The sequence below is a fragment of the Vulpes lagopus genome, chromosome 13 (genome assembly GCF_018345385.1).
Source record: "Vulpes lagopus strain Blue_001 chromosome 13, ASM1834538v1, whole genome shotgun sequence".
NCBI classification, from domain to species: domain Eukaryota; kingdom Metazoa; phylum Chordata; class Mammalia; order Carnivora; family Canidae; genus Vulpes; species Vulpes lagopus.
In genome coordinates, this window is record NC_054836.1 from 10,534,855 (window position 1) to 10,550,331 (window position 15,477).

At 53.5% G+C, this 15,477-nt stretch overlaps 1 protein-coding gene across 5 annotated transcripts in view; it reads left to right on the top strand.

Annotated features, from left to right (window-relative positions):
* SNAP47 (synaptosome associated protein 47) overlaps positions 1-15,041 on the top strand; it is a 47,170-nt gene extending 32,129 nt beyond the window's left edge. For 2 of the 5 annotated variants that reach the window (XM_041727657.1, XM_041727659.1), the window contains 2 exons: positions 3,237-3,361; positions 14,102-15,041. In XM_041727657.1, the coding sequence (XP_041583591.1) occupies positions 3,237-3,361; positions 14,102-14,248 (272 nt within the window). In that variant the 3' untranslated portion in view covers positions 14,249-15,041. Of the gene's footprint in view, positions 1-3,236; positions 3,362-9,949; positions 12,782-14,101 lie in introns of those variants that run through there. The other 3 variants (XR_005983439.1, XM_041727658.1, XM_041727660.1) reach the window with 3 other exon arrangements.
* The last annotated feature ends 436 nt before the right edge of the window (positions 15,042-15,477 follow it).

Below are 15,477 nucleotides of genomic sequence, written 5' to 3' on the forward strand. Positions count from 1 at the left end.
GAGAGAAGCCTTCTCTGGCCACCTGATTAAGAGACCTCCAGTTACCTGCCCTACACTTGCCCTCGGCACTGCTGCCCTCTGGTTGGCTGTTGTGCTTTCACACTGGGGCATGTGCTCTGTCCTCACCAGACACAAGTTGTCTCTTCATGACCACATCTCCAGCACCCAGAAGAGGCCCAGGCATCCAGGGGCACACGTCTGTGAGACAGTAATACATGTCTGGGGCACTGATATCCAGTGCAGGACTACTCATTGAAGACTTGGGCTTCAGGCAGTGGAGTTCAGTGCCAGGACGTGGCACCACACTGACCACAGGCACACCCCCCACCCGCATGGTCACTAGGACACAGGCACCACACCGACCACTAGCAGACCTCCATTGGGTACTTAGAAATGGGCACCCCTTGACCCCAGCCAACCCCCTGGGAGCTGTGTGGCTCTCACACACTTGATCTCTTTCCAGGAGCCCCAGGTCCACACTGTGCACTGTGTAGGTCTGAACATTTGCCAGTAAGTGACTTTGGCTGTAGGCAGTTGGGATTGCTTACTCGCTCTCCGTTTCAGCTCTCTGCTGTGTGAAGGGCGTCGGCATTTTGTGATGTTTGTAGGGCTTCCCACCCCAGTTGTGTATGCTTCTGGGGCTGTCCCTGTGTAGAGTAGGTGTTTCCTTCCCTGTGTCACTGATGAGGCTTTTGGGTCCCAGGGACAAGGAGGAAAATCTGCCCGTGGCCAGATGGGCTCGGAGGGGTTCTTCTGTTCCTGGGGCAGGGCCGGTGGTTCTTGCTCTGAATCCCCAGTGAGGCCAGGATCTGAGGCCAGGGTCTGCGTCTGTACGTCAGGGGGCTGGAGTCCGCAGCTGCCCATACCAGCCCAGCTGTCGTTCCTGGAAAGTGAAATCATCCCTAAGTTCCCTTGAAGCTGGAACAATTTGTGCTGATTTTGTTTAACTGTGGTAAGTAATGACTTTAGAGGCAGAACCATTGTATACTGAAGTAAATTCTTTTTCGAAGATATTTCAAGGCATTGAAGTAATTGAGCCAGTGGGTCAAGGCTCAACACAGAGCACCCAGAGTGCCGAGCTCTGTGCTAGGCGTGATCCTGCTGACCCTGCAACATGTCATAACCGACACCCCTGACTTAGTGTGTTCCGTAATGAGAAATTCGCTATTTTGGCTTTTGTTTAACATTTAAAAAATGTCAGCATGTCCCTCCAGAACATAGGGGTATTGGAATGGAAACCAGAGCAGTGCTGAAGGAGCACAAGGGTGGGCGCTGGCGTCAGAGAAGCTGTGGGGTGCAACACGTTGATACCAAAGCTGTGCAAGCTAAATGATGCCAGGACATGTGAGCTGCTGCTGATGGAATGGCAGAGTGGAGGACATCTGTGTATGTATGTGATGTATTCGGGGGGCGGTGCAGAGTGGGCAGAGCCAGTTGGCTGGGGACAGCGTGCCAGGGTGGCTAGAACAGGAGTCCACGAGACAGTGGAGTGGAGTGGACACCAAGGAAGGAGGAGGTTCTGGGCTGAGTGAGGAGACCACTGTTTGTCATCACATCAGCACCAATGACTTGCTAACGTGTGCATGGATTGGCCTGTAAGACTAATAATAGCTGGTGGCACATGTTTGCTATTCCTGCCGTCATACCTTCCAGCTAGCTCTGACGGCTTCTACTGCAGGCGGAACTTTTGCGGTACTTTTCCTTATGTAACGTTTTAGTTGTGACACTTTAGATCACGTAAGGCCAAACAGTTGCATGCTGTGGAAAGTTCCTTACTAATTAAATCCCTTAGAAGCTGGAATAGGATGGGACTTTGGAGATTTTAGAACACAGGTTGTGAGATCAGTTTGATTGGTTGCAATCAGCTTTTATTGCTTTTGAAGAATGAACGAGAAAAGCAGACATCTGTGTGCGTGGTATACAGTAAGGGCTTTGGTAAGACAGGTAGGCCTCCTGGATGCAGCTGCGGGTGTGGCGGGTCTCCATGGGGTGCAGTCCTCACAGGCGCTCTGCGTGGGTGCCCGCCCACTGCTTCCTGAATGCTCTCCTCTGCAGGACCTTGAGAAGCCTCTCTCGTCCCCACAGCAGCCTGCGTTTATCCTGGGTGAGGCCACGCTCCCTTTGCTTAGCCAGGCACCCCTTGGGGAGTATCACTTCGTAAGGATTACTTCGAGGACTGAGAAGAGAGGGTATTTCTGTATGTGTTGGAGGTGGCTGGTCTGTGCCCCAGAAGGAGGGGCTTGTGCAGTTGGTATATGCTGGGGATGGCTAGCTGGGCCCCTTCCCTTCCTGACAGTGCATTCATCAGGCTGCTCTGCTCAAAGGAGCCTCTGCTCACCGCCTCCAGGGTCCCCACGTCCAGGATCCTGTCGGCCCTTCTGTGCCTCCTGTTCCACAGAAGCAGAGACGCGTTCCGAGGAGTTGGTGCTGGCATCCAAACAGCGGATTCTCATCCAAATGCTGTCTGCTTTCCAGCATCCTGATACATGAACGTGACCATGCTGTGTATCCGAGGGCCCTCGTAATATGGGGAAGAACAGGCAGTAGACCTAACTGATGCCCTTCCCTGGACCCTGTGGTGCCAGGGTTTGGTGGATGTCAGCTCTCTAAATAAAGGACGGTGGCATGCAGTGGGGGGCATGCAGGGCCTCTTGAGTATCACTGCATCTCCAGGCTGCCCTTCTGCTCTTCCAGGAGCCTGCCCAGGTGCGGGTCCTGGGAACACCCCTGAGCAGGGCCCAGCCACATTTAGCACTCTGACTCACCCCCCCACCCCCACCCCAAAGTGGCCACACCACCAGCTTTGCTTGGCCGAGCCAGCCGGCCATTTCCTGTGCTCTGGGGAGCCGCAGCGCTCTGTGGGCTGACGAGATGGTGCCGCAGTTTCCAGGACCATGTTTTATGTGCGTTTCACCAGGTTCCGCAAGTGGCCTGTTGGATACTCTCCATGTGTAGCCCTTTCCTGAGAGACCAAATACACAGCCAGACCTGGGACATTGTCAGTGGTGCACTCTCTAACCAGAGCCGGGTAAGGAGGCAGCTTGGGTCAGGGTCCCAGTGAGCCCAGGCAGCCCCCAGCCCAGCTCCACACAGCAGAGCTCAGGAAGATGGACCCACCACAGCTGCCAGCCCAGAGAGCTGATGGTCTTAAACATCACTCCCTGTGAGGTTCTGAATGTTCGTGCGTTGTTCGCACCTCCTGAAAGATGTCACTGCTGTTTGACTTTCCATTCCAGCGTCTGGACTGATGGACCGTGCCATGTCCCACGAGCCCTGCTCAGGGAGCCAGGAGGGCCCGTCACTTCAGCTGCAGAGGAGCGAGCCGCTCATCTCTGAGGGGGACGCCCAGGAACTGAGACAGGTAATGTGCACTCCCGGCACCACGTGGTCCCTGCATGTGACATGCTTCTTCTGCCTGCCCATAGCTCCTCGCTGGGTGATGCTGGCCTCTCTTCTGCAGGGGCCTGTCACTGTGCCCCCCAGCTCTGTCTGTTCCTGTAGCTGGAGAAAGGAAAGAGCGGTGCCCATTCTGAGTCCCTGTGTTCCGTGGCACACAGACACTCCGTGCGCACAGCCCCCCTGCTGGCTGCTCTGCCTGTTGTACATGTACATGTGCAAGTATACATGTGGGCTGTGTGTGTGCAGGATATGCAGGTTCATGTGGGCTTTCTGTGCATATACATGTGTGCATATGTGTGGTACATGTACTCGTGTGTACATGTGTGTGCTGTCCGTGTGGTGCCCTGTGTTATATGTACTGTGCATGAGATGTACATGTACTGTGTATGTGCTATGAGACCCATCTGTGTGTTGTGACTTATAAGTGCATTTTATGTACATGTGTGCTCTGTGTACATGTACTGTGTGTTCATGTGTGCTATGATACCATCCATGTATACACGTGTGTGCTATTGGTGTGCTTATCTATGTCTTCATGTGTGCGTGTATTCTGCATGTATCTGTGTCTGCTGGTGTGTGAATGTACTGGGTGTCCCAGTGTGTGCATGTACTGTGTGTATGTATGTTGTATGTGCCATGTGTGCATGTTTTTCTGTGTGTGTGTGTTGTGTCTATGTGCCATGTGTGCATGTACTGTGTGTGTTTTGTGTGTGCCATGTGTGTACTGTGCTTGTCTGAACATGTCTGTGTGCAGATCCTGTGCATGTTTGTGTGCTGTGTATGCATGTGTCTCTGCATGCCTGCATCTGTGTCTTGTGCATGTGTGTGCTGTGTGTACATGTCTGTGCATCTGTGTGCACGTCCTATGTGTTTGTGTGCGGTGTTTGCATGTCTGCATTTCTGTGTGTGCCTGTCCTGTGCATGTGTCTGTGTGCTGTGTGTGCATGTCTGTGTGTGTGCATGTCTGCATGTGCACATCCTGTGCATGTGTCTGTGTGTGCATGTGTCTGTGTGTGTCTGTACATGTCACCATGTGCATGACTCCACAGGTGCACATACAACTGAGAGTACTCACTCATCCCAATTGCTCTCAAGGGCTTGACACCAGATTCTTGCCACTTTTTGTCCGGGAAGTAGAAATTTAAACAACATTTGCTAGAAATACTTTTAAATTGTCTTCCTGTGTTATTGCTGGACAGTACAGTGTTTTTTCCTTTTCCTTTTTGAGTAGTTTTGAAGCAGATACCGAGTGTCACCTTGTCCATCAGCATCTCAGTGCACTTCTTTAGAACATAAAAGCTGTTAAAAGCCCTCACGCTGTGCTGCACTAGCCTTGGTTTGTCAGAATCCAAGGTCTCATTCAGGGAGATGTGCTTGTTGGTTTGTGAGAGAGAGAGAGAGTGTGTGTGTGTGTGTTCAGCTCACAACCATATGAGGCCTGTTCCAGCTGCTCAGCAAAGCGCCTCTCACTACACAGCTTCCCTCTGTCCTTTCTGTTAGCTTCACAGTCTTTTTGTAGCAAAAACTCAGTTGTTTCTCTGTGGAGATTTTGGTTTGCTTCTTCCTGACTCAGTTTCCCTGGTTCATAGCTCGAAGTTTAGTCATATCCAGGCTCTGGTCTAAAGAGGTTGTGTCATCCCTGGCACCACACACTTCCACCAGGGCACATAGGAAGACCATTTGTCTTTCAAACCTGTTTTTTTTTTTTAAAGAAAAAGGCTTACTGACATGTCAGCCTAGGCATAGCCTCCTTTAAACTTGGCCATTTCCTTTCTGGAAAAAAAGTGCTCATCTTTGCTATGGGATATTTTAAATATGCATGATTTGTCACTCTTTCCCTGGGTCTAACTTAGTCACTTTGAGTAATGACCACGGAAATGCTGCTTTCTAGCTGTGACCAGCAAATGCTGCAGGTTACTGACTGAGGTTTTTGATGCACACATTGACTCCAGAATATGGCTTCAGGACTTGAGAAACCCCCATCCCATAAGGAAACACTCCAACTCTCTTGTGAATGGATGCGAGCCCACACACCTCAGGCTGCTGGCATCTGAGACCCTTCTCCCACCCTCGTGTGAAGCTGTCCTGCCGCTGTGTCAAGACCAAGACAGGCACACAGCTTTTTGATGGGAAATGTAGGAATTTTATGTTAATTCTGGTGATGGCCATGTAGTGTGAGAAGGCCCTTCCAGTTTCACACCAGCAGCCTCTGCCCTAGAAGCCAAGAAGGTAGAGGTCATGATGAAGATGCCAGCAGCCGGGAATGGAATGAGCTTCCTCACCCACCTTCCACGTGAGACCATGTCTGTGGGGTTGGTCCTGAGCATCATCAGCGGCTTAGTGAGCCCTGTGGTGTCCGTGCTGGGAACAGCAGCTGCTGTGCTGAGTCAGGACATTGGCCACAGGGTGGGGACGTGGTGACCCCTGAGTGGTGAGACTGGGGAGAGCCACTGCGGAAGAGCAGGGCTTCACACCAGCCACCGGTCCTCCTCCCTGCAGCCACCCTGGGTCCACCAGAGAACGTTTTCTGGAGGTAAAACACATGTTTCCTATTTAGAGAATTCTTAGCTGTGTAGCTGAAGCCCCAGCATAAGTAGGAATGAGGTAAATTTCTGGGGAAAACAGAAATGCGAGAACCACTCCTCCCGTTCAGCTGTGGTTTCTGTGGCAGATGCGATTACCGTCCTTACGTGGAAATGGGTCTCGGTGACTTAGCCCGCAGTGGATGCTGAGAGATGCGGCTGGTGTGGTTTCCCCAGGACAGAAGGGTTCTGCACCCTATGCCAACTACCACCGCACGTGGGCCCCGGAGCAGCCCTCACTGTGGTGTCCACTGTCCATGGGGAGGGCCTGTGGTGGCAGCAGCCAGGCCAGGAAGCAGATTCACTGGGATAGGTTTGGCAGAGCGCCCTGAACCGTGGCTCCCATCTGAGGTGCTGACCTCTCCTCGCTCGAGCTGCTGCTTGTTTGTTACCAGATCTGTGTCCACTGCCTGGTCCATGCAGTTTGAGGTTCCGTCAGTCACCCTGCTCCCCAGACTGTCCATCCTGACCTTTCCCCCCTCTCCCCACCCAAGACCAGGATGAATAGTGAGCACTGCCAAGGGGCTCCCCTTAGGGGCTGCTGACCTTTTCCATAGTGGGGGTGTGGCGTGCGGACTGGGATGCAGGTCATGGTTCCCACAGTGGGGGTGCCCCGTGTGGGCTGGGGTGCAGGTCACATTTCCCACAGCAGGGGGGTGCAGCATGTGGACTGGGGCACAGGTCACGGTTCCCACAGTGGGGGTGCCCCGTGTGGACTGGGGCGCAGGTCACGGTTCCCACAGTGGGGGTGCCCCGTGTGGACTGGGGCGCAGGTCACGGTTCCCACAGTGGGGGTGCCCCGTGTGGACTGGGGCGCAGGTCACGGTTCCCCCAGTGGGGGTGCCCCGTGTGGACTGGGGCGCAGGTCACGGTTCCCCCAGTGGGGGTGCCCCGTGTGGACTGGGGCGCAGGTCACGGTTCCCCCAGTGGGGGTGCCCCGTGTGGACTGGGGCGCAGGTCACGGTTCCCACAGTGGGGAGTACCCCGTGTGGACTGGGGCGCAGGTCACGGTTCCCACAGTGGGGGTGCCCCGTGTGGACTGGGGCGCAGGTCACGGTTCCCACAGTGGGGGTGCCCCGTGTGGACTGGGGCGCAGGTCACGGTTCCCACAGTGGGGGTGCCCCGTGTGGACTGGGGCGCAGGTCACGGTTCCCCCAGTGGGGGTGCCCCGTGTGGACTGGGGCGCAGGTCCGGGTTCCCACAGTGGGGGTGCCCCGTGTGGACTGGGGCGCAGGTCACGGTTCCCACAGTGGGGGTGCCCCGTGTGGATTGGGGCGCAGGTCACGGTTCCCACAGTGGGGGTGCCCCGTGTGGACAGGGGCGCAGGTCACAGTTCCCCCAGTGGGGGTGCCCCGTGTGGACTGGGGCGCAGGTCCGGGTTCCCACAGTGGGGGTGCCCCGTGTGGACTGGGGCGCAGGTCACGGTTCCCACAGTGGGGGTGCCCCGTGTGGATTGGGGTGCAGGTCACGGTTCCCACAGTGGGGGTGCCCCGTGTGGACAGGGGCGCAGGTCACATTTCCCATAGCAGGGCGTGCAGAGTGTGGACTGGGGCGCAGGTCAAGGTTCCCACGGCGGGGGGGTTATATGCTATTGTTTTCCTGGCCTGATACCAGTGCAAACACTGGCCATCACTTAGGCCCAGTTGGGCATCTGTTACTTTGTAAATTATTAACAAAACTTCCAGAATACATCAAGCCTATGTCATCTGTTAAACCACCAGAAGGGACTTGGTACCAGGAAGGAGGTGCTGAGTAACTTCTCACATCCATGGCAGGTGACATTTCGGGGAGCAAACGTCTATTGGGGGACCTGCCCTAGCTGGGCAGTCTGGTCCTGGCGCTGGTGCGGCCCTGTTCTTGGCCCCACAGTCCCGGGTTGGCTGCACGCCTGCCCTGGCCCTGGCCTCCGCCTCTGGACAGCAAGGGCTCTGGGCAGCAGGGACCCTAGAACCCTCCACCTGCTGCACAAATGAGCACAGTGACAGGAAAGCTGACTCACAGGAGAATGTCATGCCCCACCTTATGTATTATCCATGGGTTTTCTGTACACTCCCCTGGTGAACTGCATCACTGGCAAACATAACCTGCCACTGTGGACCCCCTCCCCAGCCTCTCTGTGGCTTCACGTGCCCTTCGTGCTCTCCTCTGGGATCCTAGACAGCCCATTGCGCTCTCACACGTTGGCTGTGGCCCCAGTCAAGAGCTGGCCCATGCTGTCTGTGGCAGTGGTGACTCAGGTGGGGCTGGCAGGGCCCCTCACCCACACTCAGAAAGGACAGACCTGAGCGGTGCAGATGCTCCGCTGTCTCGGAAACATGAACAGGGTGGGAATGCCGGATAAGGAACCCCGGGGTCTTGTCCATTGACAGGATTCCAGACGTGCCAGCATCTGGGTGAGCATCTCCCAGGGCAGCTGCTGTGCTGTGCTGTGCAGACAGAGGAGCACCAGGGCCAGGGGCAGACGCTTTCCCGTCTTCTCAGTCAGCCTAGACGTGCCCCTGCCGTGTTAGGGGGTTTGGTCATTTATTACTGAGTTGCCAGGCTGTTTTTTATTGTAGGGAATGTATATGGTGTAAACGTTGCCATCTCGCCCACTCTCAGTGTGTAGTTCAGTGGCACTGATCATGTGCAGAGTGCCCTGCAGTGCCACTGCCTCCAGACAGTCCCCTGCAGCACCAGCCCCGTGCTGGCCCCTCCAGTCCTTGCTCTGTCATGTGTGTGTCCTTCCGTGCTGGCCCCCCTCACTTTGCACTGTGTTTTCAGAGCTCATCTGTGTTTCCTTTTCACAGCTGAATGGATGGCCGACAGTTGTGTGTCCGTTCATCTGTGCCTGCAGTACGTGGTGCTGCTCTGAACATTCACACAAGAATCTGTGTGGGTCTGTGTCTGCTCCTTGGGGGCATATACTAGCTAGGCGTGCAATTGCTCGGTCACGGGATAATTCTAGGTGTAGATTTTTGATGAGCTGCCAAACTCTTTTCCATAATGGCCATACCATTTTATGTTCCTGACGGCACGGATGTGGGGAAGTGAGTCCTCTAGCTTCATTCTTCTTTTTCAGGATTGCTCTGGCTCTTCAGGGCTCCATGCAATTCTGTATGGATTTGAGCATACGTTTTTCTGTTTCTGGGGGAATAAAAGGCTGCTGGAAATTTGATACTGCGTTGAATGTGTAGGTAACTTAGGGGCGTCTTGTTTTCCTGCCATCCAGGAGCACAGCACATCCCTCATTATTTAGGTTGTCTTTAATTTCTTTCAATGCGATGTGTGGGTTTTAGGCCTTTACCTCTATTTGCTTGTGTTCTGGGCTGAGCCCTATTTGGATCCCATCGTGACCTGATAGTGGGCTGGTTTCCAGGGTTCCCCTACAGCACTGTGGGTCCTCACGTGCATGTGCCCTGACTGGACCTTGAGTTAGAGAGGCCACTGGAGGCTGATCAGCCAACTGTGAGTGAGGGCTCTCAGGGTCTCACAGTTAGGCTGCAGATCTTGAGGTGGGGACTGTGGTGGGTGCCTCCCTAGAAAAGAATCCTGTGCTGCTATCCACAGATAGCCCTTGGGGCCTCAAGGAATGCAGCAGAAGGGACAGGGTGGGACGTGGGGGTGGTCTGTATGTGCTGAATGTGACAGATTGTAGCCTAGAATGTTCTTTACAGCCTCCAGAGCTTTGGCTGTGCTGGAAGCCAATTTTTCCCTCTTTACCTTCTCTATAGCATATTAATTGCCCCAACTGGAAGAACTATTTGGAGTTGCAGACAGCTTGATTTATCCCAGCTCTGTTCTTAAATGGTTGCTAATTTCTCACTGCAAGAAAATTCACAGTTTTTCAGTGAGTCAGCTTAATAACAAGATCAGGGCAGACAGTCTAGCTAATTCTAACCTCACTTTAGGTGCTTCGTATTAATACAGTAATACTTGGAATCCTGGAGCTTTATCATGAAGAACAACCAAACATTCTTTTCTTTCAGACCCTACATGAGGCCACCAGTACATAAAAGATGTTTTGGACACATCAAGGCCCATGCTTCCGTGCACCACCACTCCCCTGCTGCCATTATGCAGTGATTCCACAAGGCTGGACGCCCTGGGGGTCCTGGTGGCACAGCTCGCAGCAGAGCTGGGCCTCCGACTCCCTGCTTCCCACATCATGATGGTTGGTGTGAGGTGCATACATGGAGATGCATCTGCTTTGGTCAGCGGACCTCCTCTGCTGGATGAGCTGTTTTTCCGTTTTTATAAACAAGGTGGAAACATGTCCATCTCCGCTCGTATCTGTGCTGCTGTCCCAAGATCTGTGGTGCCAGGAGGTAGAAGCTGTCAGGGCATGTGGCCAGAGCAGAGGAGAACGTAGTGATGTCTGCTGTGTCCTGGGGAGCACGTGGTGCCTCCTACTTCCAGCCCGGGTCACTGACACACCCGCACCTTGCCCGTGGAGAACGGAGCTTGCTGTGCAGACACAGTTGAGCACCTCTGCCCCTCTGGGCTGCAGATCACTGAGTATTCCAGACCATGCCGGCACACATTTGTGTCTCACCTGTGCCTGTGTATTTCTTTGGAGTTTATAAAAGTCACTTTCTCCTCAGCTCAGTTGGACAGTTTCTGTGTCAGGTGGACGTGCTTGCAGAGATGGCTGGTCACTGGGCTGACTTACTGGCATGGCAGGGGCTTGAGGCAGAGCCCAGGGACAGCCAGCTGATAGTTCAGAGGCTGGCGGCATGACACACCGATGACTAGACAGCTTGTCATCCTGGGCCGCAGAAGTAACAACTGTGTGAAGGTCTGGCCAGACTTCCTGTTCCCCATTCTTTCCACCCCGTGTTATATGGAATGCACATGATGGCATTTAATTTCTCTCATTCATTCCTTAAAGAGAAAAACACTGGACCAGGACTTGAGGTTCCTAGTTTGAAGACTTGCTCGGTGATTTTCTTTGCAGACTTGGTAGCTACACAGATCACACGTGTTTTTGTAGTATTCATTTCAAGTGCAGTTTTGGCGGGTCAGCCGGGCTCTCCACAGGCCACAGAGGAGGGGTCTCGGTGAGACGTTTTCAGAACCAGACAGTTCAACAGGAACGAGCCCATGTTTACACAATAGACTCCATAAAATGCTCAACTTGCACAGGCACATCAGTTGGTCTTGCTCACGAAGTAAGTTGTGTGTCTGTTATCTCTGCATAGGAGGCACAGACTCCTCCCGCTGCTGCTGCCTTGATAGGGAGGGGAGATGCCCACACAGGGGCTGGCATGGGGGACAGTGCTCAGGGGGAGGGTGTGGAGATGTGCTGTGAGGATACCACTCAGCAGCTTGCTAGAACTTCACGTAATAGAAGACCATATCTCGTTAATAATTCGTTATATTGGTTCTCTGTTGAAATGATAATATTTTTATTGAATTGAGTTAAACAGGATGCGTTGTTCAAATTAATAACACTTACCATTTTTTATAGGGCATCTGAATGGCTCAGTTGGAGGAGCCTGTGACTCTTGATCTTGGTGTCGTGAATTCAAGCCACATATCAGGATGTAGAGATTACTTAAATTAAAAAATGCTTACTGTTTTTACTGTTGAAAATGTGAGCATTAAAAGATTTAAAGTCCAGGTGTGGCCCTCCTTATGTGGGGCCTTTGCCATAGCTTCTCAGAGCTCCAAGAGCAGGCCTGGGCTGGTGCCCTCCCCTCATGGCTGTTTGAATGGCTTGCTGATCCCTGGCAAGGGCCCTTTTGCCTTTCTAAGGAATGTGTGGAGTTCCTGTCAGTGTCACTGGTGCTGTGACACCTGTCGTCCACGAGCTGATCACACCAGGGCCACACAGTGCACACTGACTGCAGAGCCTGGGGCCTTGCACATGCCTCTCAGCCCCGTGTGTGCAACAGTTAGTGTGAGGGTTCACAGAGACATTCCATGCCCTCATTTGGGATGACTGTGGATGAAAAACCAGGAAACAGCTGTGTGGCTATGCACTTCTACCCCCAGTGTCATGTCCCCAGGCCAGCGTATGGGTATGGGTATTCACACAGGTGCCACAGCATCACCAGCGGTGCTTGTCATCTAGGCTCAGGACAGGTTTTACTTTCTTCTCTGGCCCCATGTCCTGATTTTCTATCTGTGGTGTGAGTCTTGGAACAGGACAGGACAGTGGATGCCCCGCTCTGAAGGAAGTAGCTGTTGCCTTGTGGTGAGGCTGCACCCGGCCATCCACACAGCTGTGGTGGTGACTGCTCATAGTTCAGAGCCGGGCGGTTCTGAAGGACACTACATGGTTGACAAGGACATAGAGGGTGGTGGACAGCACATGTGGCCTCATTGCCCAGCACAAGGCAGGGGGGTGGAAGTACCACTCATGAGTGTGAAGTCAGGTATAACCAAGCATGTGGCCAACGCCAGTCTCCTCAGGGCCATAATGTGAATGTACCTGCTGGAGCAACCTCATTAGAACACTGAAAGTACAGGCCAACTGGGAGGGGTCATTGAGCAGAGAAGACGGAGTGCGAGGACCTGCCTCACACGGTGGTGATGGTGAGCAGCGACTGTTTATTATGCTGTTTGGGCCTCAGCCATATGAGGTCATAGGAACGCGATGGAAAAGACCTCCTGTATTAGGTCATCTAGCCCGTCCCTCAGAGCTGACTGACCCCACAGTATACTTTCCAGAGCTCCGTCCAGTTTTTCCAGTGACTCAGCGGCTCCCAGAGGGTGCAAAAGGCTGGTGTCTGAGCCTGCGACCTTGGGTCAGGATTTGTTCCTCCGCGCCTAGAGGGAGCTCCCAGGGATGATGCTTGTGTGCAGAGATATGTGGGGTAAGTCCTGCCTCTGTCAGGAGTGCCTGTGACTGCAGATGGCCCTAGCGCTCCTCACCACCGGGTCCCTCCTGCAGCGGAGCCCTTCCAGGACGTGGCGGGGGCGCCTCACATCCCACTTTATAGTTTTCACAGCTTGTTCACATTTGTGAGCTCATTGCAGCCTCACCATTCCTGAGGAAGGAGTTGATGTTACTAAACTCCAAGCCACCTCCCTGCCTCCTCCATTCCATTCCTCCTGTATCCGATGAAGCAGCTCTCTCACGTGGTGGGCAGCACAGCGTCACTTTGTGTGAATGCACAGGGAGTGTCACGCCTTCCCCTGGGGTGCTGTGTGGTCTCCATGATGACAGTAGGTCTCAGGCTTCAGTGTCCCTGGCTGTGCCTGCGACAGTGATCCCTGAGTGCGGCATGGTGTGGTGCCAGTAAAGTTAGATCTGGGGCCCTTCTCATGCTCACCCAGGCTGCCCACACTGACATCCGTCCCTAAGGGACAGAGGACTTTGACATGGGGAACAGGCCCCCGGGCTCCTCTGATGATTCATGTTCTGCAGTTCCTTTGTCCTGACCTAACCAGTGATCTGAAACTTTCCCTAAAAGAGGTATTAACATTTATTGCAAGTAGTTGGTCATTAAGATCTCTCTTAAAATCATTCCTTTTTGTTGTTACCTTGAGGATACTAAATTTTTAAATGCAGGCTCACCATGCATATAGTTAAAGCACATTTCTCAATGCAAGTGGCCTCAATAGGATTGCAGTAAAGTGGCTGCTCTTACCAGGGTATGAGACGTTTCGACCTGTGACATGAGTCCCAGAGATGTTGGCCTCCCAGAGCCCTGGGGCCTATGCTTCCAGGCCAGCCCACCTCTTTTTACAGGGGCCCCACGGGCTGTGCTTTGAGGCTGCTCCAGGCCTCGGGCTATTTGTATGTATCTGTGAAATGTTTCAAACAGGAAGAAAGGGATTTGGCTTACGTGGGCGCATACAGGTAATAGAGACAGTGGTTGGTCAGAGCCGGAGCCTGGTTGTGCCCTGAGCCAGCCCTCCCCTGCTCTGTGGCTGGAACAGCAGTGCCCCAGGGCATCGTCAGGAGGGAGGGGGCTGGAGCTGGCCAGACGGCAGGCTCCGCAGCCCTGGGGGTCAGTGCTGGTCAGCAGCAGAGCTGAGACCCAAACCCAGGATTGGAGGGCAGAGGGTTTGTCATCCCCACTGACTCACAGAATTTCCTAAGTAGTGCAAAAGTGATGGAAAGAAATAGTGTCTATTTTTGAGAGCTTAAGAGAAGGCAGCCCCTCCTGCCATGTATGCTGCTCTTGCAGATCCTGAGGAAGCTGAAGAGTCTCGCACTGGACACTGAGACAGAGCTGGAGAGGCAGGATGACGTCCTGGATGGCATCACCGCAGCCATTGACCGGACCACCTTAACCATTGACAAGCATAACCAACGTACAAAAAAACTGACCTAGGACTGGAAAGCAGAGAGGTGACTGGTTCTGATGACAGTGGCTTCCCTGAAGACTTTGTCCTCAACACTTGCATGCTTCCTACATAAAAATCTGGGAAGTCGTCCCAGGGGCCAGTTAGTAGTTGGAGGCCCTGTGCCAGGAGCTGTGGGCTTGCCTCAGGGTGCAGGGCTGCTGTGATGTGATTCCTTCCTGCCATAATACAGGCAGGGAAGGGGGAGCTCCAGGAGAGGGAGGTCTGCCTGCAGATCCAACAAGTCCCCCCAAGCCCCTGCCATGGTGGCCCTGCTCCCCCCACTCCCGCCAGGCCCCAGCTCCCTGCTCCCCTACTCCCCCCAGGCCCCAGCTCCCTGCTCCCCTGTTCCCCTCAGGTCCCAGTTCCCTGCTCCCCCCAGGCCTCGGCTCCCCCTTCCTACTGGAGCCTTTCAGAGGGTCCACAGTAACAGGAAGGCTCTTACCCACACGGCTGGCTGCACCCAGTGGCTGCTTTGCATGGCCAGCATCCCCACTAGCTGAATTTTCATTCTTTCTCTGTTCTTTCTAGGTGTAAAAGGGCAATTTAAAACTCTGTGAAAGAAATGTGCTGATTTTTGAATCTGCCTCCCCTCTGTGGGCTGCTCTGCATGGGCCCCTCTCATGTCACTTCGTTCCATTCTTCTCTGGAAGACGGGCCTATGTCTTTTGGTTGTACTGTGACCTCCAGTACTTCTGTAGGTCTTTCTGTGAACACCTGGAATATTCTTGTCCAGTTTGTAGCCAAGTGTGAAAATAATACATATTGCACCTATTTTTAAAAGTGTTGATTTTTTTTTTCTTTAACTGCTCTATTTCTATCCAGAAACAAAAGAGAACTCATGGTTTAGAATATATTTTGAAGATGTGCAGTCTTGCTGCTTTTTGCTTAGTTTTGGGTGTCTTAGTGAAAGGGCCCCTCAGGGAAGGATGAGGCCAAAGTGGAGAAGTGGGTGACCCCTTCCCCTATCACAGCCAAACAGGCCACCTGCAGTCTGCTTTGCAGTAGCATCCAGGAGGGCTGTGCACAGAGGTGCTTTTAGGCCTTGACAAAGTGTCCCTTTCAGACTGCACGGCAGGCCCCGTGCTGACGTTCTGGGTCCTGGACGGTTTGAAGAGTGAATGGGCAGGCACAGTGCTAGTTTTCTAGGGCTGCTAATGAAATACCATAAATGAGGGTCTCGGGACACCAAGCTCTGTCCCCTCCCAGGTCTGGAGGC